The sequence below is a fragment of the Cebidichthys violaceus genome, unplaced genomic scaffold, assembly GCF_023349555.1.
Source record: "Cebidichthys violaceus isolate CVI_PGR_0920_01 unplaced genomic scaffold, fCebVio1.0.p SCAF_4, whole genome shotgun sequence".
Taxonomy (NCBI): domain Eukaryota; kingdom Metazoa; phylum Chordata; class Actinopteri; order Perciformes; family Stichaeidae; genus Cebidichthys; species Cebidichthys violaceus.
Window position 1 is genome coordinate 7,519,757 of NW_027176594.1, and position 26,205 is coordinate 7,545,961.

Below are 26,205 nucleotides of genomic sequence, written 5' to 3' on the forward strand. Positions count from 1 at the left end.
AAAGTCACGCTGGCCCACTGACCAATCACAGCGCACGTTAATGCAGACATACTTAGCAGGCTACCTGCGTAGCAGTGGCACGTCAAAGAATACGCCCAACATGTCAAACTAAAGATCTGATTGGTTGAAGACTATGACGATCAACAATATCGTACCCATACACTTTAATCTGCAAAGTCAACCTAGAGGACCTCGGGCCTCTCTCCTTACCTAGAGACATAGGAGCTGAATCTGATTGGATAAAAGCTCTCCTTAAAACAAGCTGAGCTGGAAGCAGCACTGCAGGCTGGAAGCAGCGCAACTGAGGAAGACAGGAGCTGTGCAATGAGACAATAAGCTAATGGGAAAGAAATTATGATACATGTAGTGTATTTATGAAAAATTATTAAATTATAAAATAGCTATAACTTTGTGATTCTGTTTAGGCCAGCAGAGAAGGCTTAGCTGGCCATGACGGCCCACCACTGCAACTACTACAGCAGCTACAACCACTACTGCAGCTACAACTACTACTGCAGCTACAACCACTACAGCAGCTACGACTACAGCAGCTACAATCACTACAGCAGCTACAACCACTACTGCAGCTACAACAACTACAGCAGCTACAACAACTACTGCAGCTACACTCACAGCAGCTACAACTACTACTACTACAGCAGCTGCCACTTCTCCTGTAGCTGCAACTACTACTACAGTATCCAAATAATTTTAGTTTGCACATCAGCTCGGTTTTGTATCAGTTTGTCATGACGACTGCTTCTTTCTATTTTCAGTTAGACGATCTCTTAACCACAGTGTTTTCACATTGATCATTCTTCAATTAAACTTTGTTTATTCCCTGTAAAATCTGCTGAATAAACTTAATTAATGGAAAACATGGACACGATGTGTTTGCCTTTCTTAAAATCCACGTGAGAAACATTAATAAAGCTGTGTAGAGAGGTGTGTATCATAGAATCTATTAGATATAGATACATCCAGTTTCAACACCTTTACTGTTCACTTCTTAAAACTTCCCCAACCTCTCAGTATCCTGTGTTTGGGTCCACTCTACGGACACCGCAACAATTGGTGGTGCATTACAAAAGTTAAATAAAAGAAAAATATTCATTATATATCAAAACCAATTTTTTTTTGTTTGGCTATTTTATTTTGATTGACCTTTTCAGACAAAAAGAGGGGGTTGACATATGCAACATGATATTTGTACCTGAAAAGCGTCTTTCAAAGACATGTAATCGGTGACATCATATACAAGTCCATTTCCCCCAATACTTTGCAGATTGATCATATCATGGTCAATTTCTCCATACAATGTATTTTGTAGAGAACTGCAGTCTAGTCGTCCTTTGTTGGAGAATTTGACTGCAGTCATTTCTGTGATGGCTTTCTTGCTAGCATCTAAGAGTATTTCAAACAGATTTTCATTCTGAGACAAAGTCTGGAGTTATCCCATGTATAAAATAACAAAAAAGTTATCAAATTATATTCCAAATATTTTCATTGGGTCAGTTTTCATTGCTTTGACACAAAATGCATTCAATGATCACAGCTTTCAACATTCACAAATTGTTTTCTTGTTTAAACTCGACCACCTTCAAATCTCCATATCAATAGTCTATTTTAATTAAACAGCTCAACGTACATTCAACAACTGTAAAAAGGCAAAACCATTGTAAATTTGACTGCAATGTGCGACATTATTCTTCATCTAAAAAAAATAAGAAAATTAAAAGGCATGAACTGGCTTATAACACTGAGATCCTCATTTGATTCCATGATGAGCTCAGTGAAACACTCGCTCCAGGTGAGTAACATAGGCATTTTGTAATTGGATGGGACATTGTGGTGTTTCACCATTCTCTCCCACACTGGTTTACAGCCCATCCCACACTGGTTCAACCTTTCCTTCCACCTCAACTTAAAGCCCACATAGCAATGATTTTCCTCATAAAGGTGGAAGGTTTTTGACCACCAGCCACATGATCACATGTCTCTCTTGAACAATGAATGCTGAATGTTTGGACATCTCTGCAGAATGTTGCAAGGGATGGATCAGGCATGCCAAAAATATTTGTTTCTAGGTGCATTGCAAGAGAGGACCTAATGTTGTGATGTCGATGAGAGTAGATATTCTACACTTTTATTGTGAATATGTACAGCTTTGTATTGCATTGCTGGAATTACTTTAGTTTCATTTTGTTCACTTGAACTTCCTCTATGCAAAAATGAAAAATAATAAGCACGATGAAGCATATTGCAGCATTTCTGATTAATTTTTCTGAAATACTTTAAGGTAGCACCAATCCAAGCATTAAAGAAGTGACCTTATTTTTAATGTATTGGAATTTATGTTGAAGGAATAAAGACAATAGTGATATATATTGTAATGTTACCTGTTGTTTTATGTCATTGTTTAATGAGTGAGAAAGTGTTGCTGTTGGGAGACAAACGTCAGTGTTCAGGTATACGATTTGATGCTGAGATGTTTGGTTGCATTGGTCTTTTTTGGATGTTAGATTAACTGTTGTGCTGAGCTGCATGTTTGTAAAGAGATCTGTATGAATAGTTTTGAAAAGATGAACAATTATAAGAGTTCAAAATTGTAAAAAAACAAACATGATTGATGGAATGGATGAATGCTACATATCATAAGGTCCATTTGTTGTTTCCATCTCTGATCATTAGCCACACCTTGAAAGGTGGAGGTGGAAGATTTCCTAATATTTGCAATTTCCCAACAATGATGTTTGCTAATGAGAGGACGTCCGGTCCTGTGACTGTATATAAGAAAAGCTCAACATTCAGAACAACAACAACCTCCTCCACCATCTGCAAGAAAATCTGCTGAAGTTGTAAAGACTTGAAGGTGATAATAGGAATCTTTTGTTTCTGTATTTTTTTGTGTGAGGTTGATGGTGATTTAGCTGATATTTTGGAAAAGCTGTTCATCTGAACAAGTCTTTATCATTTCCTTTTGAACAGAAGTGATCACTGTAACCATGCTGAAAGAAGTATTTGTGCTTGGATGCCTCCTGAGCATCGCTCTGGCTCTGCCTGTAAGTGTAACAATCTCATACTCAATATCAATACCTCTGCTCTTATATGCTGACACCATGACTATTATTGTGACAGTATGGTGAAGGAAATATCAAACTTGTGTGTTTTCTACAGGCGGACCTGGAGCACAAACGACTTGCTCGGTCTAACTCTAACTCTGGCTCTAACTCTGGCTCTAACTCTGGCTCTAACTCTGACTCTAACTCTAGCTCCAACTCAAATTCCGATGAGGTGAGTGCTTTGTCTATCTTCTACAATTCAACATTCAAAACTTCTGAATGTAAATTACTGTAAAATCCTTAGAAACTCTTCTGCTGTTTATTGACAATGAATCTTTTTGATTTTCAGAAAAAAACTACTAAAGCAACTACTAAAGCAACTACTAAAGCACCAACTAAAGCACCTACTAAAGCACCAACTAAAGCACCTACTAAAGCACCTACTAAAGCACCTACTAAAGCAGCTACTACAGCAGCTCCTGCTACTACTAAAAAATAATTTTAGTTTGCACATCAGTTCGGTTTTGTGTCAGTTTGTCATGATGACTGCTTCTTTCTATTTTAACAGTTAGATGATGTCTTAACGGCAGTGTTTTCACATTGATCATTCTTCAATTTAACTGTGTTTATTCCCTGTAAAATCTGCTGAATAAACTTCATTAATGGAAAACATGGACAAGATGTGTTTGCTTTTCTTAAAATCCACATGAGAAACATTAATGAAGCTGTGTAGAGAGGTGTGTAACATAGGATTTATTAGATATAGAGACACATCCAGTTTCAACACCTTCACCGTTTCCCAACACCTCTGAGTGTTTGACTCTTGTGGCGACTGAGGTCAGAATGAGCCACCACACATCGTTTCATCACATTACACACCGTTAATAGAAATACAAAATCGCAGCCCACTGTGACAGCTGATTAGATGACTGAGTCCGTAAAATGCCAACCACTGCAACATTAGACACCCTCGGTGACTAATATTACAGTAGCATTCTAATTATTTGAATCAAGGTTAGAAGTTTATTTCCTTGTTCATTTTGTTATGTTGAATTAGCAGCTGAACTTGACCCCTGTCTTTTGTAAAAAAATAAATCATGTCCCTCTCAGCTATGAAACTGCTGGTTTTGATTTTGTCCTTCACTGTATTGAGTTCATCTATCCCTTTAAGTATTGCAAACTGACAATAATAACAATCTTTAAATATGTCTATGTGTCACATGTTCTTTTAATTGCTGTGGTGGTGTTGTGGTATCTCTTTTAAAACTTAATGCAGGTAATTGAGGTGTGTCAAAAGAGTTTTTGATATGAGATCATTTGCATTTTAAGGTCTCTGAGGAGAGGAAATGAGTCAAAAGTCCACACAATAGCAATGAGGTCAGTATCGGGAAACACTGTCAAAATAATCATACAACCCTACACATTATATCTCTCTATGAATTCTGTTTTTCAGATGAACCAGAACTACATTTCCACCTCAGTTCCAACAATTTCCTCTCCTCATTCCTGTAACATTCCCACTGCCGTTTGTGTTCCCTTTTTTCTTCCCGCCTGTAATCATCCCTCTAATTCTGAAAATAAGATATATACATATACATATACAAACATTGTAATTGGATGGGACATTGTGGTGTTTCACAATTCTCTCCCACACTGGTTCAACCTTTCCTTCCACTTCAACTTAAAGCCCATAGAGCAAGGCAAGTTTATTTGTATAGCATATTTCAACAACAAGGCAATTCAAAGTGCTTCACATAAAACCATTAAAAGCATCAAAACATAATGCAAAAGAAAAGGAGATTTAAAAACAATTAAGAACTTTCATTGAAACATTAAAAACAGTCATTAAAACACTAAAAAGCTAAAAATAGAATAATAGTTGCAGTGCAGTTTAAGAAATAAAATACAGTAGTAGTAAAATGCAGAAATTGATTAATATCCTTGAATGTGGTTCAATCAAAGGCAGCAGCAAACAGAAACATCTTCAGTCTGGATTTAAAGGAGCTGAGGGTCTCAGCAGACCTGCAGCTTTCTGGGACTTTGTTCAAGATATGTGGAGCAGAAAAACTGAACGCTGCTTCTCCATGTTTAGTTCTGACTCTGGGAACAGAAAGTAGACCGGTCCCAGATGACCTAAGGGGTCGGGATGGTTCATAAGGTAGCAGCAGATCAGAGATGTATTTTGGCCCTAAACCATTCAGTGCTTTATAAACCAACAGCAGGATTTTAAAGTCAATTCTTTGTTGGACAGGAAGCCAGTGCAAAGACCTCAGAACTGGAGTGATGTGATCCACTTTCTTGGTCTTAGTGAGGACTCAAGCTGCAGCGTTCAGAATCAGCTGCAGCTTTCTGGTTGACTTTTTACAGAGACCTGTAAACACACCGTTACAGTAGTCCAGTCCACTGAAAATAAATCCATGGACAAGTTTTTCCAAATCCTGTTGAGACATAAGTCCTCTAATCCTTGATATGTTCTTCAGGTGATAGTAGGCTGATAGAGCAATGATTTTCCTCATAAAGGTGGAAGGTTTTTGACCACCAGCCACATGATCACATGTCTCTCTTGAACAATGAATGTTTGGACATCTTTGCAGAATGTTGCAAGGGATGGATCAGGCATGCCAAAAATATTTGTTTCTAGGTGCATTACAAGAGAGGACCTAATGTTGTGATGTCGATGAGAGTAGATATTCTACACTTTTATTGTGAATATGTACAGCTTTGTATTGCATTGCTGGAATTACTTTAGTTTCATTTTGTGCACTTGAACTTACTCTATGCAAAAATGAAAAATAATAAGCATGATGAAGCATATTGCAGCATTTCTGATTAATTTTTCTGAAATACTTTAAGGTAGCACCAATCCAAGCATTAAAGAAGTGACCTTATTTTTAATGTATTGGAATTTATGTTGAAGGAATAAAGACAATAGTGATATATATTGTAATGTTACCTGTTGTTTTATGTCATTGTTTAATGAGTGAGAAAGTCTTGCTGTTGGGAGACAAACGTCAGTGTTCAGGTATACGATTTGATGCTGAGATGTTTGGTTGCATTGGTCTTTTTTGGATGTTAGATTAACTGTTGTGCTGAGCTGCATGTTTGTAAAGAGATCTGTATGAATAGTTTTGAAAAGATGAACAATTATAAGAGTTCAAAATTGTAAAAAAACAAACATGATTGATGGAATGGATGAATGCTACATATCATAAGGTCCATTTGTTGTTTCCAACTCTGATCATTAGCCACACCTTGAAAGGTGGAGGTGGAAGATTTCCTAATATTTGCAATTTCCCAACAATGATGTTTGCTAATGAGAGGACGTCCGGTCCTGTGACTGTATATAAGAAAAGCTCAACATTCAGAACAACAACAACCTCCTCCACCATCTGCAAGAAAATCTGCTGAAGTTGTAAAGACTTGAAGGTGATAATAGGAATCTTTTGTTTCTGTATTTTTTTGTGTGAGGTTGATGGTGATTTAGCTGATATTTTGGAAAAGCTGTTCATCTGAACAAGTCTTTATCATTTCCTTTTGAACAGAAGTGATCACTGTAACCATGCTGAAAGAAGTATTTGTGCTTGGATGCCTCCTGAGCATCGCTCTGGCTCTGCCTGTAAGTGTAACAATCTCATACTCAATATCAATACCTTTGCTCTTATATGCTGACACCATGACTATTATTGTGACAGTATAGTGAAGGAAATATCAAACTTGTGTGTTTTCTACAGGCGGACATGGAGCACAAACGACTTGCTCGGTCTAACTCTAACTCTGGCTCTAACTCTGGCTCTAACTCTGGCTCTAACTCTGACTCTAACTCTAGCTCCAACTCAAATTCCGATGAGGTGAGTGCTTTGTCTATCTTCTACAATTCAACATTCAAAATTTCTGAATGTAAATTACTGTAAAATCCTTAGAAACTCTTCTGCTGTTTATTGACAATGAATCTTTTTGATTTTCAGAAAAAAACTACTAAAGCAACTACTAAAGCAACTACTAAAGCACCAACTAAAGCACCTACTAAAGCACCAACTAAAGCACCTACTAAAGCACCAACTAAAGCACCTACTAAAGCACCTACTAAAGCAGCTACTACAGCAGCTCCTGCTACTACTAAAAAATAATTTTAGTTTGCACATCAGTTCGGTTTTGTGTCAGTTTGTCATGATGACTGCTTTTTTCTATTTTCACAGTTAGACAATGTCTTAATCGCAGTGTTTTCACATTGATCATTCTTCAATTTAACTGTGTTTATTCCCTGTAAAATCTGCTGAATAAACTTCATTAATGGAAAACATGGACAAGATGTGTTTGCTTTTCTTAAAATCCACATGAGAAACATTAATGAAGCTGTGTAGAGAGGTGTGTAACATAGGATTTATTAGATATAGAGACACATCCAGTTTCAACACCTTCACCGTTTCCCAACACCTCTGAGTGTTTGACTCTTGTGGCGACTGAGGTCAGAATGAGCCACCACACATCGTTTCATCACATTACACACCGTTAATAGAAATACAAAATCGCAGCCCACTGTGACAGCTGATTAGATGACTGAGTCCGTAAAATGCCAACCACTGCAACATTAGACACCCTCTGTGACTAATATTACAGTAACATTCTAATTATTTGAATCAAGGTTAGAAGTTTATTTCCTTGTTCATTTTGTTATGTTGAATTAGCAGCTGAACTTGACCCCTGTCTTTTGTAAAAAAATAAATCATGTCCCTCTCAGCTATGAAACTGCTGGTTTTGATTTTGTCCTTCACTGTATTGAGTTCATCTATCCCTTTAAGTATTGCAAACTGACAATAATAACAATCTTTAAATATGTCTATGTGTCACATGTTCTTTTAATTGCTGTGGTGGTGTTGTGGTATTATCTTTTAAAACTTAATGCAGGTAATTGAGGTGTGTCAAAAGAGTTTTTGATATGAGATCATTTGCATTTTAAGGTCTCTGAGGAGAGGAAACGAGTCAAAAGTCCACACAATAGCAATGAGGTCAGTATTGGGAAACACTGTCAAATTAATCATACAACCCTACACATTATATCTCTCTATGAATTCTGTTTTTCAGATGAACCAGAACTACATTTCCACCTCAGTTCCAACAATTTCCTATCCTCATTCCTTTCTCTGTGTTTTGTTTCTCTTCTTGTGAAGACAGACTTTATATACTCGTCGCAGCTGTATGGGATCAAAATGTTTATGTCAACACATCAATATATGACAAGTTTACTGTTGCTGATAAAATAAGATCGATAGACAATGTCATTGTCAGGATCTCCTCAATAAAACAGCACTACTGGGCGCATGATGTATTTTCTCAAATGGTAAAACTAATTATCATGGACAGCTTAGAGGATGGAAAACCTAAAGTTTCTACAACTTTTGGGTTCAATTTACACCAATACTTACACTTCACCAAATTTTTACAACACTGTCACTTTGACACGGCAACACATTTTGTAAAAAGAATAACAACCTACTACCATAAATCAGATACATTTTTTTTTTTTTTTTACATATTTAGAGGTTGTGAAGTATTGAAAACTGCTATCTCTGAAAATAAGATTATTAAAGAGTTCCACATCAACAAACAATCAGCTTACTACTGAACAGTGGCTCTAGATCTTGCTTCACATCCTCAAACAACAAACCACTACTGCAGCTACAACCACTACAGCAGCTACAACTACTCAGTGGCAGGCCATGCATTTTATACCTGGGCCTTCTGTGCTGTCCTACTACAGTTGAATAACCTAATTATGAGCCACAGCTATGGTTATTATTTGTTTCTAGCGGGTGTAACAATACACATATTCGTATTAAACCGTTCGGTAGGAGGCTTACAAACCGAACAATACGTTTGAATAATACTAGTGCGTTTGGAAAATGCAGAAGCTTAAATTGTGGCAAATGTAATGTTTTCGGTGGACTGCGCTCACGGAGGAGACAACGGGATGTGACCTCTGAACCCGGAACAAAAAAAAACAAAAGCAACAACAGCTGAGGTACCGCACGTGTGTTCAGGGATGCTAAGCTAAACTAGCTTAACGGGAAAACAACCGCGGCAAACCCCGTGATGACGGGATGCTTCGTCATTAACGGACAATGCATAGTCAGAATCAATGTAATTAACATAATAACAAGAACAAACTCACATGAACCAGTCACATATATTTATATGACAAAAAAGCATGACAAATAAATTCAGCAACACTGCAGCGCTAACACGCGTATTCCGCCGCACACTAAAGAGCGCGAGCCATTAAAATATTATTCATAAATTATTCATAAATAAACTTCATTAATGGAAAACATGGACACGATGTGTTTGCCTTTCTTAAAATCCACGTGAGAAACATTAATAAAGCTGTGTAGAGAGGTGTGTATCATAGAATTTATTAGATATAGATACATCCATTTTCAACACCTTTACTGTTCACTTCTTAAAACTTCCCCAACCTCTCAGTATCCTGTGTTTGGGTCCACTCTACGGACACCACAACAATTGGTGGTGCATTACAAAAGTTAAATAAAAGAAAAATATTCATTATATATCAAAACCAATTTTTTTTTGTTTGGCTATTTTATTTTGATTGACCTTTTCAGACAAAAAGAGGGGGTTGACATATGCAACATGATATTTGTACCTGAAAAGCGTCTTTCAAAGACATGTAATCGGTGACATCATATACAAGTCCATTTCCCCCAATACTTTGCAGATTGATCATATCAATTTCTCCATACAATGTATTTTGTAGAGAGCTGCAGTCTAGTTGTCCTTTGTTGGAGAATTTGACTGCAGTCATTTCTGTGATGGCTTTCTTGCTAGCATCTAAGAGTATTTCAAACAGATTTTCATTCTGAGACAAAGTCTGGAGTTATCCCATGTATAAAACAACAAAAGAGTCATCAAATTAAATTCCAAATATTTTCATTGGGTCAGTTTTCATTGCTTTGACACAAAATGCATTCAATGATGACAGTTGTATTTGTTGTTCTCCTAAACTTGAGCTTTCTTCACATCAATTTCACACCAGGGAATGAATACGCTATCAAAAGAATATTCATGGGTTCCTTGTTGAGAGAAACATTTTATTTTACCAAGAGTAAGAGTGATGACTTTGTAATGAATGAAAAAAGACATGGGTAGCGGCACCAGCTGACTCTCCCATCTAAGGGGGTTGGAGCGAAACATAAATGTTAGAAAGGCTGTTCATTCCCCGGTCCCCAAACCAAAGTCTCAATACTGAATAGCAGTTTAGGAAAAAAACATGTATTACTTCCACTGAAAAGTTAAACCAACAATAAATTGAAACAATTTAACTCCGATTACTTATCTCATGAAAAGAGTCAAATTTTACTTACAAAAGAGAGAGACAGGAAGACAGCATGTACATTGTTTGCAATGTGCAAAAATACAAATAAGCAATCATAGATTAGAATCTCTTTACTGAGATTTAAAAATGTGACTGAATTAAATTGTCGCACTCAGTGATATTTAATCACACCAAATGGAAATTTCAAGATGTTTAGTGTACATAATGTATACAAATTGCCCAGTAATTTAATGTGATTCATAATACCTTTGTAATCTTTGAGGTTCTCACAATATATCATTTTAATTCTAGTTCAGTTAGTTTGTGCAAAGCATGGCTGCGCATAATGACCTTAAAGGTAATAAACCTCCTAGATTTATCATCACATGCTGACATTGTGTGACTCCTGCATTGCTAAACATGTAGAGTGTCAGAAATCTATCTATAATAAAAATATTTTACCTGATTTATTTTGCTCTTGTCCCTGAGGGCAAACATCTCTGTTTTACGATATTATGTATGTTATATTCTGAAGTCGCTGTCAGTTGACGTCAGATTCTACATTTTTGTTGGGAATTTCCCAATGTAAAATTTAAAAACAAATAATGTTATTATCTTGGATTTACAATGTTGCTTTATGGTTTCTTCTTTCCCTTTCTGCCAACTACTGTTAACAATATTCAGCTTGTAGCCTGTAGCTCTTTGAAAAAGTTATTTGCCCTGGTAGCCTAATAAGAACAGATAGAGGAGTTTATAAAACTTATGTTAATTCAAGTGATCTATGAAGCATGGTATTTTATTGGTCTTAACACTTTTGCACCTTGTTGGGAAATAAAACTTTTTAAAATTGCTACATAGTCAGAGTTAGACTCTCTGGATGACACTTGCAACAGGTCATAAAATTTCATGACTTTAATGAAGAGGTCCACCACGAGTAAACAAGATGATTACAGTATTTGGAAAAGGATTGAGCAAGTATTGTTTTGCAGTTGGAAATTTAGCTCTAGGCAACAGATATCACTGTTTCGCAAGAGCAGAGCGCTTCAACAACAAATCAATCTTCTTTGACTTTGACAGCAAATATTTTGAATTATTTTCCAAATATAACAGTAGTGTTTTAGAGCATGTTTATATTCTACATTTTACTTGGGATTCAAATGTTTTCTACAAACAAAAGGAGGTGTCCTTGTGTGTGTGCGTGTATGTGTGTGTGTGTGTCTGTATGTGAAATCAGCTGTACAAATTGAGCTTAGTGGTTAATTCGGCCCAGCATGTGTCAGAAAATACTTCAAGTCTATGAGGATTATAAACAGGATGTGGAACTTTAATGTTACAAAACCGCAGTCTAGTCGGGTGATGAAACTGTGTTCACGCCTATTTTGGTTTTGTCTCTGAAGGCTGCCATGAGACTGACCACATCTGACATGAAGTAACACACCTTTAAAGTGCGAGAGCATTGTGTACACACCGAGGCTGTTTAAAAGCTAATGGAGTTTCCTGAAGGAACCAGCTTGAAGGAAGCGAACACAGGCTCAATATTTTATTCATCATTGAGCTCTCTACTGTGGCGCACTGGCAGCTCCAACTACAAGGGATTTGAATTACGGTTTGCAAGATGAAGTTTTTGCTCCTGATGATTTTCTACTTGATCAATTACCCTGTAGCTGTAAGTACCACAAATTAATACAAATTATTTTATTGACACAGTCTTCATGATTTTTAGCTAATACAGAAAACGAACCAGTTTTAATTGAATGTTTTTTGCAGATTTCTCATCACAGCAGTGATTCAGATTCAGACAGTGATGAGGTAAGAACAAATTCTCATAGCTCTAGCAGTGAGTCTGACAGTGATGAGGTAAGAATCTAATTAATCCTAACATTTATCAATTATAGTGAAATTATAGCAAAACAACCTTTTTAAATATTTTACTGTGATTATATTTTCTTGCTGCAGAGTGGCAATCGGCCTGGTATGTGGCCGCAGCCACCACCAGCTCCTGCCCCACCTCCACCCCCACCCCCAACTCCAGCACCAACACCGAAACCAACCACAACACTAAAACCAACCACAACCCAAGAACCGCAGCCCCCCCAGAAAACAGTTGTTGCTACCACTGAGAGCCCGCGAGGAGACAACGGTTGAATTGTACTGATCTGAGAGCAGGGATAACAGACTGAGTACATTACATTAAACAGCATACATTACATTAAATTGAAATGTATGCTGTGTGTGTTTATATTTTATATATGTTGATTGTATTTTATCATGTTGCCATGTTTGAACCAGACTTTTACAAAACTGTAAGCGTATTTGTCGTTGTATTTCAGTATTGGTTCAGCAACCTTTCCGCATTCTCATGTATACTGTTTACTACTTTTATGCACTTTTCATATAATTTCTATCAGCAAAATGTCTTTGCTCTTGTCCATGTAACAACCTAAAGAATGTTTTGATATGTTGTGATTTAGAAGATGTAAAAGTGAGACACAGGCACTTTTTTCGGGGCGTAATTATGAGTTTTGTTGGAGGTTGGTCTCAGGACGGCGGTGGAGACACCTGTGGGAAGTTGCTGACGACACACCGGTGTATCATCCACTCAGTGGCCACAGACATCACTATGCCTGGATCAACACAGCTTAAGAAAGGGCTGAGTGTTGAGCCTTAATACCTGACTCTTTGCTTCATCAGTGAAGTCTGTCGCACTGTACTTCTATCATGACTCAGCCCATTCATCGCACTGCACTGACAACTCTTTGATGCATTATTCACAAAAACTTTAATGTACAACTTTAATAACATTTTCACACATCACAGCACCTGTTGTCCAATTTAAAAATAGATCTATTATGTATTTTCATGCTTGTGCCAAAACAGTGGGTTTTGCACAGCAACTCATTAAGAATGTAACCTTATTTCCAAGTTTTGTGTTTGTCAATGTAAACTTAACTTGAAACATAAACCAGCCAAACAACAGGCAGGAGTTGGTGTGAATCAATAATTTAGAATCATGCACTGAATAATGACTTTTGAGCATTTTATAATTTGTATTTGATTTCGGAAAATTAAATACATTTTTTGAATGTTGAGGACGCATTTTTGTGGTAAAACTCTTAATCTAGTGTCTTCTGTCTGCCTGTCTGTTCGTTTTTTACATTGTCACTCAACATGCCTAAATCATGGAAATTTTAAACTTCACGAGTCAACCCTTTGTTGTTTCAGTAAGTGGTATATATATATATATATATATATATATATATATATATAAAAAAACAGTTCAAAGAGGTAAGAAACCAATATAATTAAGTTAATGACATTCAAAAGCTATGAACATGATCTACATGAAATATAAGTCATGTTGGTGACATGACTTGAGCATTGTGTAGGAATCAAATAAGGAGAAGTAAAGAATATTCCTAATACTCTATTACAATATCAAATAACAGTGATTCAGATCTTTTCCATTTGCATGACATAATTGGTGGGTTTTGTACTAACTAAAGCCTCACAGCTATGGATTTAGAGGCAGAGTGCGTCTGTAATATAATGGTTAGCTGTCCAGGGTTTCACCTCGCTTTATGGTGCATGCTGGGATGGACTCCAGAAACACCTGTAATCAACAGATATAAGGTGTCTTTTTCTGGCCACATCACTGAAAGCTCCAGCTGTTACAGTACATGTGCACAGCTATTCTTGGATGAAATGTAAATCTTTGACTGACAGTAAAAAACCTCCAGTTATAGTCTGCACCCTATGCACTCGTGTATACTTGCAATCCCTGACTGTCCAGACATACAGTAAATGTTCAAACATGTTACTTGGGGTCAATGCCACAGCTTTGCCCAATTTTTTGTGTTTTACTCAGGAGTGACATCGTATACCGGTATACCATTTTGCCATTATACCAGTTTCCATGAGTAAGAGTATACTCCACACAATTGGAGTAGAAATGAAAACGCATTGATGATTATATGTCAAATACAGGGCATGTTATGTTCCATTGATTACTTTGTGTGTTGCTGTCGTGTCCCTCTCTGCTATGTTTGGTTTGTTACGTGCCATTCAGTCGTGTTTAGCGTTTATTGTTTTATCTTGTTACTTCCTGCCTTTTGTGTTTTCCCACCAGTTTTGATTGTCTGCCCCGCCCACGATTAGTTTCCCCTGTTCCTCATTAGCTCTGCACTTACCAGACCTCCTGCTAACCTGCTCTCCTCTTATTTCCCCAATCACTCTTTCACTACATATGCCAGCCCAGTTCCTTCGTTGTCTGTCAGTTTGTCTTTGTTGTTTTGTTGCTAGAGTTGTGGTTTGTCTGTCTCCTGCCAGCTGCTTTTGGGACTTTAAGGCATGTAAGACTGTTTTCATTAATTAAAGTGTCTTCAATGTATCAGCCTGTCTCTTGAGTCTGCTTTTGGATCCTTCCTGTCTGTGCTGCTTCACCAGCCACAACAGCCCTATTCTGCAGTTATACTTCATACAGTCAATGACTTACCTTTTTTGATTGGTTGTTTCAACTTGTGGCTCCAGTATGAAGATGTTTCATATTTGTTTCTACCTTGTTAGGTTTTTTTTCTGTTTCGTTGCACATTACACATTTGGTTTGACCATAATTACATCAGCGAGACACTGACACATCAGCCACACCCACAGGTGCTCTGAGTAACAGGAAAACCACAAGTCCTGGGTTCTTATGTGTTTGTTTATTAATTTCTGTAGACATTACTGCATCATAATTGAAGGAAAACAGGCAGTTTGAGGCATTCGGTGGTTTTTCTTTGGCTTCCACCTCGTTGCTTCATTCAAACCAGAAGATTGCTTTTTTTTCCTCTCATGTGATTGGTTGTTTCACTTTGTGAGCAGAGCATAAGTCAATGCCTGCTCTCATAGTGCCTTGTTGAATCTACTCTGATGTGCGCTTTGTGGACATTCCCCGAAGAATTTTATTGATCTTGTCGTAATCATTTTGTTTTTGGAAATGATTATCCTAATCCTATCATGTTTTACCATCATGGTGTCGGCAGTACCAGTAAGTAGGCTCATTTATTGACCATATTAAAACATTAAGAGCTTGAACATTTGGCTTAGCCATTATGTGAAATCTGCTGTGACAAGGATCATTTAGGCATTTTTCTTTTATATTTTCAGGTACGTTCGAATGTCCTTCCTCCCCTGCTTTCACAAGGAGGAGCCACTCAAGCTCAAAGAGTTGTTGAAGCCACAAACCAGCTCCTTGATGCTCTGACGCCGGCCCCTCTATCTCCTAATGTGGCGCAACCACAGCGTGAGGTCCCTCAGCAGCCAGGTCCCCAGGACGGCCCCCAGTTCCTGCCTCCCACGCAACACTACGCGTGGCCTTCATTAGGGGGCAGTCCAATGATCATTCCTCTGCAGCCGAACGTTCATGGACCTCAGCCTGCTGACCAGCCGACACTCCCACAGCAGCCTTTGGTATGGCATAAAGGAATAAAAAAACAACAACTTACAAACAAAACTATACTTATATATTCAGTGATTCAGAATGCAACTAATTTAATGTTTTTTTTCCTCCAGATTTTCCCTCCTTATAGATACATCCCACTTTTCTCATCTCCTTATAGGAATCAACTGGTAAGATACATTTATTTTCATAGAAATACACTGACTTTGTTTTCTGGGACTGATCTTCCCATGCACTGCAAAAAGTACTGCATGTACTGCTCTGGACTGAACTATAGACTGCAGATGCAAGCTGCAATCACAACCTTGAAAGATTTTGCCTGGAGGGTCTTTAACATGTTTCTACAGTTGTGTTTTGTTCTGTCAACATGTACTGTATAGGAAATCTGAAACGACGACAGTTAAAGACATGGGTACTCTACCGCAATCTGTCACTTGATTTATGACACTGAGATGGAAACTTGGATGCTGTTAATCATTGCAACATGATTTTATTGATATTGTATCAAAAAGGAGTTGTGGAAGGTTAGATTTGCAGTTTTGCATTGTCTCAGTGCAGAAACTGTTGACAAATATCAAAATATAAATGTCTATTTTTTCTGTCCTGCAGTTCTCCCCATATGGATTCCCAATGATTCTTGAATCGCCTCTTCCACAAACACCAGCAAATCAACCACCGAACAGTCCGGTGATACCTGCTGAAACACCTTCTGGAGCTGCTCCCTTAGGAGACGTACCTCAGCAAGTGCAGCAACAACAGGTCTCTCCACTTTTTTTGTCAATAGAATCGTACAGTGTTCATATAATAAAGAAGATAACATATTGTACTTCAAAATTTGAAAGAGCAGCAAAGTAAAAATCTGCATTATACTCAGACTGATTTTCTTCCACAGAATCCCCAAATTGTATACATGCTCCAGAAACCCAAGGCAAATGCAAAACACACCTTAATCACGATTAATGCTCAGACTGTTTTTGTAATATTCTTCCTGCTTGAGGTTTATTTGACATTTGCTCTCGTTCTCCAGAGCTCTCCACTTGGCAGTCTTAGCTCAGAGGAGCTCCAGGTAAAACAGCCAAGATGTGTATCTGTCTCACAGCTTGTTCAAACAATTTTCTCTGAACTCAGTGACCCCCCCCCTGCACCCCCCTTCCCCATGGCCTCTTACTGTATATCTTTCCTCTCTCTCCGTTTGTTTTAGATGGCAGCTAAAATGGGCCAGCTGGGTGTGTACCTGACAACTGTGCTCACAAACTCGCCTGCAGGAGCAGTTCAGCCTGTGAGCCAGGGTGCTGGGCTTGTAAACCCAGAGCAGCAAGTCGTTGTGCCAACTGCGGGGACCTCCTTGGCTGGACTCCAACAGACACAGAGGCCAGCAAGCTCTGGAACACAGCCGAACGCTAACGGGCTCCCTTCAGGTTTGGAGAGACAAACGCAGGAGGCAGCCACTGTGAAAGCACCTGTTCAACCCACACAAGGAAAGCTTGTCTGCGACTGCAGCAACCGGCAGGGAGAACTTATAACACACTGAGAAAAAGTATTTTTCCTTTTCATTTTTATTATTATAATAAAGAATAAACCTAAATTCTTTCAACTTTTTCAAATGTGCTTGTCTTCATGAGTTCTGTTTAAATTGATCATTTTAAACCTTTTAGATAGCATGTGAGCACTGAAAACAAGCTGTGAACACAACATTGACATATCAGCTTTGAGTTCATATGGTGAACATGTCACACATCTAGCAGACAGAGTACTGGGGTACTTTTCCATGATCAATAAAATGTCATTATTCACTCTCTCCTTATTGCTGTGTCTTGATTTCTTCCAACTCTAATGGGAAATATTTGGGTCTTTAACTGCTTAATGCTCCACTTTGATCACAAGCCTGTTGCTAGCTGTCTGCTGTGCATGTAGTGTACACTGGGTTTTTAGTGCTTTAAAGCTGAAAAGATAGATAGATAGATGTATACTTTATTTATCCCCAGGGGAAATTTGTTAAGGGTTTGATGACAGCTGTGAAACTGAACCAAACCATTAGAGCTGAGAGGAACTGCTGAATTGGATGATAACTCTCTGTGGGTTCATCACTCCGAGCGACAAATATGAATTATAGTAGCTTTAATATATTCAGTTTCATGCACATGCCATTCAACTAGCACTGTGACTTTCTTTGTTACAACTGATTTTCTCAGCAACACCCTGATAATGTTCCCAATGCACATCACAAACTGCCCTGCAGCAGTTTTTGCTATAAACAAGGTACGTTTGTCAAGAAAAACCAGCACTGTATGTGTGAAACTGTATTAACTTCTATGTAGGAATTACATTTTTACTCAACTCAAATGCCTTGAATGGTACTTCTGCATAGTAACACCATAATGAAAAAGGCCGTCTAATCACCATGCTGATACCTTTTCTTTAAAAGTACTGGATTTTTGCCAAAGTGCAGCATTAAAGTATCCCCACAGGCTCCATACAGGTGACTGAGTATACCAATTAACGGAAGCCACTTGATCTGTCTGTATTTAACAAACGGGAAATGAGTTTGAGTCAAAATAGGCCTCAAACATGTGATTGTGAGGAAGGAATCAAGAAATGGGACAGCTGTAATATAATCATATTATTCATCATCAAATCATAATCAGCTATAATACAGTATATTACCTATTATAGCAGGTATAGTCTGTGATAAGATGCTTTAGAATAAACACCTAAATGAAAAAATCTATTACAGCTACATTATGTAATGTTTTGGGCTGTCTAAAATGTGCCCCAAGGCATCACCTGATAGAGCAGATCAGTGAGGGCTCAAATGTGATTAATGTGTGTTTCAAGGCAAACCTGTGTTACGAGATTTCACACAGAGATATGGCGGCCAATTTTGTCGTCATAAAAATGAAAATCCTTGGCTTGTCACGAATACCTGTCATAGGTTTGCTCGTCCTTTGTTTTGTCAGCGAATAAATAGGAGTAAATCTCTCTGCAGTGATCACACCCCTGCTCAACAATCCGTCAGTACTCGTGTGTTGCCAGAAAGATACGGTAATGTAGACAGTTAATATCATATGACATGACGTTTGAAAAGTATTGTTTTTTGAACAAAAATTTTCTTTCAAATAATTATTTATTATAAAAAAAAAATCTTTTTTACAGCTTCATTCAAAATGAAATTCATCCTGCTTGTTGTCTGCATCGTTGGAGTGGCTGTCTGTGCTCCAGTAAGGAAAACACCTTCTATTACTAAAATATTTATCCTTCTATTTTCTCTCTCATATATGTTTTATATGCTGTAAATATTTGACAGAACAAGCTTACCCAAAGGTCCTTGTAGCTGTACTTGGAGCTCAACCTAATCATTATCAGCAGATGAAGTTTGTACAATTGTCCTGGAATTGGAGATGTTCAAACCTCTTTTTCTGAGCATTTTAAGGAGTCGTCATGCATGATGGTTATTGACAATGTTGTCAGTGAAAAATACTGCATTTAAAAGTTTGTCTCAATTATTGATTTTACACTGACCTGCATTCCATTGATTCTACAGCATTTCCTTTGCTTCTTCGCAGTTACAAAGGTTCATGGAGTTTGACATCCGTCACGCTCCAGCTGAGGTACAGTATATCATGACATACACACAAAAACCCACAGTAAAAGACACTGTTTCAAACATCACTGAATAAGCTCTGGACACAGGTCTGCTATTATGTGTTCACCACTGATGGTAATGTAGCTGAGCCTATTGCTGCTTCTGTTGCTAGCAGTTTGCTGCTTTTTCTCATAATCTACACTAAAGGTTAAAACGATCTTCTTCTTCACAGGCAGCCAAGGTTATTCCGGCTGGAGCCCCATTTGGAACTTTGGAAGTTGTAAGAGCTCATTTGTATTGTTTAGACACTTTTTGAATACATTTTATCCAACGAAAACAGTCTTGTATGATAATCTGGACTATTTTTATTTCCAGCTGCTCCCTGTTGATACCCAGGGGCGGCCTGTTGGCGGACCTGTGAGTGACACAGTATAGCTTGATCTGTGTGTGTGAAACCTAGACTGCCATTTGAATAAAAGATGATTAATAGTCCAGCACAGTCAAACAGTGCATTGTTTCAACCTTTTTATATGCGTATCCTTTGCTTGGAACAATGCATATTTAAGTGCATGAGTGTGCCTGCGTGTGTTATCATTGAAAGGTCCGTGGCTTAATCAAGCAGGAGATTCTTATGCCAAACGGGAGAGACACACAGGATGTGGTAAGTTCCTGCAGATTTTCATTCCTCTGACAGAAGTTTGTTACATTTTATTGAACTAATGATCTCTTGTGCTTCTCATCTACTGCAGTACTACCCCTTCGGTTTTGACCTGCCAAAAGCTGCCCCTGTTGCCCCTTGTGCCCCTGTTGCCCCTGTTGCCCCTGTTGCCCCTGCAGCTCCTGCAGCTCCTGCAGCTCCTGTTGTACCCATCATTGCCGCTAGTGCTCCTGTAAGAAAGACTACAGATTTTCATTTTGAGCTATTTAAGTTTTTTGACGAATCAGGAAGTCTTGGTGACTGTCAGTTGTCGACCATATAAACGCTTTGATTCATTTAAATGTAATAGCTTCAAATCACTTAGCATCAGGTGGGAAACTGGATTGAATTGAAGTGGTGATGAAGGCAACAGGTTAATTTTGATGAATGAGTATTGCATCAGAGAGAAACAGTCTTCCAACTATTTTCTGCGGGGTGTTGAGAAACATCAAGTCATCAGCACATGATCCTCACTCCTGATTGGCTCATCAGAGGCCTCTGTCATTTCAGGCTGCCAAACCCAGCGAAGCTGATGACGATGATGACGATGATTAAACAATCAGAGTCAGCAGGATAGGAGTGGGTAGGAGCAGGACAGGTACACATGCACACAAAATAATCATTGACATGTTTACAAGGCACATAGACTGTGCTCTAATTCAGACTTTTAAGTTTTAATTTAACAATGTTTGAAACACAATCTTACAATCAGATATTCTCTTTCTGAGTGTCTTTGAATACATACTTTTCTTTTCATCACAACAGAAAAGATGTATTTGCTTCCCTTCCCAGTTTAGGTGACCGTTGCAATAAGTCCAGCAGCCTACCCCGGTGAATGATGACCATGTCAACACTACTGTTTACAAAAGTATAAAAAACATGGTGCAATGCTGTTGACAAGAAAACGGTACTCTGCAGATGGTGCAAAAATGTCTCATAATAAAAATTGGTGCCATGCAAAGAAATATGAATGTGTTTTTTTATCTCAGTTATGAGCCTCTGCATGTTGATTCCTCAGTTAGATTTGAAACTATGCTTCATAATACATAACCCATCCATTTTCTTCTGGTTATTTGCTTCAAATTTATAGAATATTACACAAATTTAAAAAAACACACCTATGTGCTCATTCCACAAAATGATTGTTTGTGTGATAAACCAACATTTTGTAAAAGGTTAATATAAAATGATGTAATGTTAGTTTGTAAATCAGCTTTTTGACTAATTGATAGCTATAGACACAGGCAAACACTAGCATATAGGTTTATGCAGGCTGACATATGAGGGTAGTGTTTTCAGCTTGTTGAAATTAATTTGAGTAAAAGACATGAGAGTTACTAATTCCATTTTATGAGTATACATTCAGTACATTCACCATCAGTCGCCTGGATAGACTTGTGTGTCTTAAGATGCTGTTCTCATGATTTGGAAACACAATTAATATGCAAGCAACTGGAAAACAAACGGAATTACATTTATTATTGCATTCAAATAAGTAAAATAAAATAGGATATATCTTTGTTAACCTTAATTGTGAAAGTAACATACGTAATATTGCAGTTTCTGATATTCATGCCACAACGCTGCAGTAGCACAGAACTAATGAAACTGTCATGATGGCAGAATGAGGCACAAGGAGAGTGAAGGTGTGCACTGCTCTAGACAGTGTAATCAAACAGTCTGTTATTACACAGAAAGTGGATTCGACCACTGGTCATTTAGTAAAGCTGAAGACTAGACACCTGTACTGCACCTACTCATTGGGAAACATCACACCCATTACTGTGATTGGCTCTCATGTGAGCTGGCGCCCTATAAAAGACAAACTAACTCTGTAGAAGATACGATCAACTGGCATCATCTTCAACATCAACATTCATCATCCTCCCCAGTGGTGTTTCTTTTTTATCGCAGAAGGTGAGTTATAAAGAACTTCAACATGAGTTCATGCTTGCTTTCCTGTTAAGATGCCAACCATGCAGTATATGACTGTTTTTTGTTCATGTAATAACAAATTTTGTCTGAAGGACTCGGACAATCTGCAAAAATGAAATTGGTCATCTTGTGCCTCTGTCTGGCGAGCACGGCCTCTGCTGCACCTGTAAGTTTTGAAAATGGATAAAGGTTGCTCTTGTGATTTAATTTTCTTGATCGAGGCAGAGTTCTGATGTTTCTTTATATCAAGCTATTTCTGTTTTTGTCTTCGTTCTCAGTCCATCTTTCATTACCTGCCTCATTACGCTGGTTCCAGGCAACAGGTACCACCCTCACAGGTAATCATGCATTTTATGTGTAGTTTAACTTCTTTGTCAAAGGTTGTTACTATGCAAAAGTTAATAATATACAGTATACTACTGAGCAAAGGCTGCTTGTGATACATATATGAAGCACAGCAGGAATATTGCTATGTGGAGTTCACTGTCTACTGATAATTTCCCATTCATTCAGGTGAGAAATCCCTTCACAGCTGGCCAGTCTCTGCCACAACCTGGAGTACCTGGCGCTTACAGTTTTGAACTAGTATGTCACACTCTTATATATCATGTGTAGGATTATGACGAATGCTTGCAGTACACTTATGTTTATTTCTTTTTTCCCTAAGATTTATCCTCACTCAGTTGCTGGTGGTGCAGGTGGTTCAAACGCTGCACAGGTCAGCATGCAGTTTTACAAAAGCATCTCTTCTTTTAAAAATGTGTTAAAAACATCACCTAACTGCTGTCTACTTTTCATTGATTTTTCTTTTTTTCTTCTTTTCTCTCTTTCTGCAGGCCTTTGGTTTCATCAAATACTCCATTCCTCAGCCACCAGGCAGACAGAGTGTGGAAGTCGTAAGTGTTTTTTTTTTTTTTTTGCCTTTTCAGATAACCATACACTTTTGGGACTGAAAAACACTTTAACTATGTTTTAATTATGCATGTTTGATAACGTAAATATCTTGTTGGGACAAAACATATTGAGTTGTTTGTGCTCTCCTGTTTTTACATTTTAGTATTACCCCTATGATTTCTCCCAGCAAAGGGTAAATATTTTAAACTTTGAGAAATTATAGAATGCATAATTTCGACGTGAAATTACTTTTGCCGAATATTATTTTACATGATGCAGTACTAAATGAGGGCATGTGCTTTTGTTACAGATAATGACAAACGTCCCTCCTATGACAAACGTCCCTCAGATGCCAAATGTGAGATATTATTTATTCTACATATTGCATTTTACTGTTACTTTATTTCGGTCATATTTTACACTTACTTTCATTTGTTTTTTTCACAGATGTTCCCATTTGAATATCCCTCTCAAAATATTCCCCAGCAAATCCCAAATGTTAGTGGAAAAATTTCCTCTGAAAATGTGAATTTGATTGATTCTGAGCATTTCTTTACTTCTGAAGTTTTACATTTCCTCTTTTTTTCAGATGCCCTCATTCAATGCCAATGCGCTTCCATCCCAGGATCCCCTGCAGACCCTCCAGCACGATCAGCCTCCGCAGACAAGCCAGGTACTTATCGATCTATTTTCAGTACAACTCTTCTTTGATTTAATATATAAACACACATATTGAAAATTACTATCAATATGAATATAAAGCATATGGCATCTGTGGGGAGAGTGTGTGAAATCAATATTTGATATAAATTTCTTATTGATCTTTGCAGATGCCAGCAAAGGTGTGAAGTGGATGAGAAGCATGAAAAAGAGGCGAAACTATACCTTCTTCCGTAACATTCAGATATCTGCAATAGAACAAATTACATTAAATGACTGTTTCTGTAACATGTAAATGTGCTTACCAAAGTCAAGATAAAATGCTAGGATGATCATTTAACAGTCCATTTTTATTAAGAGTACTGTTGCAATAGTAAACTACTTACAACAAGGTCATCTGCATATAATTCAAAATATTTCTGAAGAATTTTTCTGCTTTACTTTATAGTCCTCATAGATATTCACTATTATTGTGTCACTCAAATACTTTGTAATGCTGCATTTCCACAGTATGTAACACATGTGATGCATATGTTTATTAACTAATTTTAACTTTTCCTTACATGTAATTTTCCTTAAGAAATAAAGTCTAAGTTTCCAAGCAATTTTGTTCTTTTATATCTTTTTAAAGAGCTTTACAATTTGATTGGTATTATTTGTATTTGGTAATGTGATGAAAACATAGCTGTGAAGCGCAAGTAAATATTGTTTTCATTATCAATCTGATGAACCTGGTTATCTTATTAATCTACTGTTATCGTTTGGTCTAAAAAACTGTGCCCATCACAATTTCCCAGAACCCAAGATATGGTGTCTTCAAAAGTAGTTTTTATACCCATCAACCAGGGGTGCCATGGATTCAGAAAGCCCTAATACAGGCGGTATAATGTTAAAAGGGGCTCTGCATAAGACCTGGAACCCTTTAGACACGCCCCCAGCATCAACAGTCTATAACCCAGAGATTTTCAGTTTACAATGTTATAAAACAGTGAAAAGCAGCAAAGCCTCAAACTTTAGAGAGTAGAACTAAATGTTCACATTTTGCTTGTTTACAAAAAAAAGGTCTTCATTAGAAAGGGGTTTCGTGAGGATTTTTGACAATCATAATTATTTCTGCTCTATTTTTGGGACACTGGAATATAGAGGTATAAACAAATCAGATTGTTTTTGGTGCAAATTTAGTGCCACTGGTTCAAATTAGGTAGTCATTATGTTGGGTTGTTTTATGTTTTAAGTCTTTCTAATTATTCCATGATGTATCTGATGGAGGCCACATGAATCCTGTAAGAAATAAATTGTACTGTTTCTTTGTTTTTTTGATCCGGCTGTCATCTTAGCACTAACATTAGCCACGGCATGAGTTAAAATGATCTCAATCAAACTAATTGTGTTAGCTCTACACAGCTGCAGTCCATAGAAATAAATTGAGTCTTTTTATTTGGAAAATGTGTTTTGGCAGCCACTGGGCTTCATTTTTTGACTCAACTTGACTCAATTATTCCTTTACAGTGAATATATCTTGTTATATGTGTTGATATTAAGCTTTAAAATGTTAGGGTATGGGCAATGGCTGCTAACATACTGTATTCTAGAACTATGTTTTCTGAAAAAAATCAAGCCCAGCCTATGATCAGCAGGCAAACATGGGCATCATGAAAAGGAAAGCGGAAAATGTAAATTTAACTTCTAACATTAAAAGTGATGCCTTTTAGCAGCCACGTGTTTCAGTGAGGCTGTTTAACTCAAAGGAGTTTTAAACATCTAGTAGTGAACATTTTTATAAATTGTGTTTATGGATAATGTACAAACAATGTTGTCAGTGGAGGGCCTATGATTGACCCCTGTGGAACATCGCAGGACAAAGGGCAAAAGGCAGCATCCTAAGAAAATGCAAGAGAAATGTTTGTTTGTGTTGGAAAGGCAAGAAGTATAGTAAAAGTGCCATGTCCATGAACACCTCTCGTCTGATATAAAACATGTACAGTACAGGTACAGTATATGCATCTTACATACTGCATAGGCTACATCATAATTACAACACAGAGTGAACACAATTTGCCACATTGGTTGAACAAATTCCCCTACAGTGAAATGTAACTATCTTAAAAAATAAATACCATAAAGGAAAACACCTTCCTAATCTTCTCTCCCCTAGGGACAAAAGCTTGTCACAACACGACTTAACATTTCTCTCTTCAAAGACACTTGAACACAGGCGCCATGCTCTCACGCTATGTGTGTCTCTTCCTCGCAAGTTCCCTTTCCTGGAACATTCACCACATACATTTATAACTTCTAACATCCACAGCAAAGGAGATGTTGACAGCAGCTTTAATAGCCTTAATTTGCCTCATAACTACAGCAACTTTGCCTTTTGTACTACGCAGTATTTCTGGGAAGTTGTGATAAAATCAGGTACAAATACACAAACACAGAATCGGACAATGTGCTGACATAATCCGAAGGTCTGGATGGATAAAGAAACAATAGCACCACAGTTGGGTCAACAGAACAGGTATGGGTTTGAACCTGAAATGTTTTTGTTTTTATAAAGATATATACAACACACAGCTATTCTGGTGAGATGCTGTGACAGAACACATCAAT

General features: G+C 37.6%; 1 protein-coding gene and 2 long non-coding RNA genes across 3 annotated transcripts; all 3 read left to right on the top strand.

Moving 5' to 3' along the window:
* The first annotated feature begins 2,828 nt into the window (after nucleotides 1–2,828).
* Nucleotides 2,829–3,627, top strand: LOC137884654 (uncharacterized). The gene is made up of 4 exons (XR_011104754.1): nucleotides 2,829–2,872; nucleotides 2,989–3,062; nucleotides 3,178–3,294; nucleotides 3,412–3,627. It is a non-coding gene; the product is annotated as an uncharacterized lncRNA (long non-coding RNA).
* A 2,817-nt stretch (nucleotides 3,628–6,444) lies between these two features.
* LOC137884685 (uncharacterized) lies at nucleotides 6,445–7,288 on the top strand. Its single transcript, XR_011104757.1, has 4 exons — nucleotides 6,445–6,488; nucleotides 6,605–6,678; nucleotides 6,794–6,910; nucleotides 7,028–7,288. It is a non-coding gene; the product is annotated as an uncharacterized lncRNA (long non-coding RNA).
* Nucleotides 7,289–15,301: 8,013 nt separating this feature from the next.
* Nucleotides 15,302–17,627, top strand: LOC137885117 (uncharacterized). Its single transcript, XM_068727268.1, has 7 exons — nucleotides 15,302–15,418; nucleotides 15,538–15,840; nucleotides 15,943–15,999; nucleotides 16,439–16,588; nucleotides 16,722–16,757; nucleotides 16,857–16,895; nucleotides 17,031–17,627. Exons 1-7 carry the CDS (start codon nucleotides 15,368–15,370, stop codon nucleotides 17,358–17,360), a joined length of 966 nt encoding a protein of 321 aa, XP_068583369.1. The 5' UTR covers nucleotides 15,302–15,367; the 3' UTR covers nucleotides 17,361–17,627.
* Nucleotides 17,628–26,205: the final 8,578 nt, after the last annotated feature.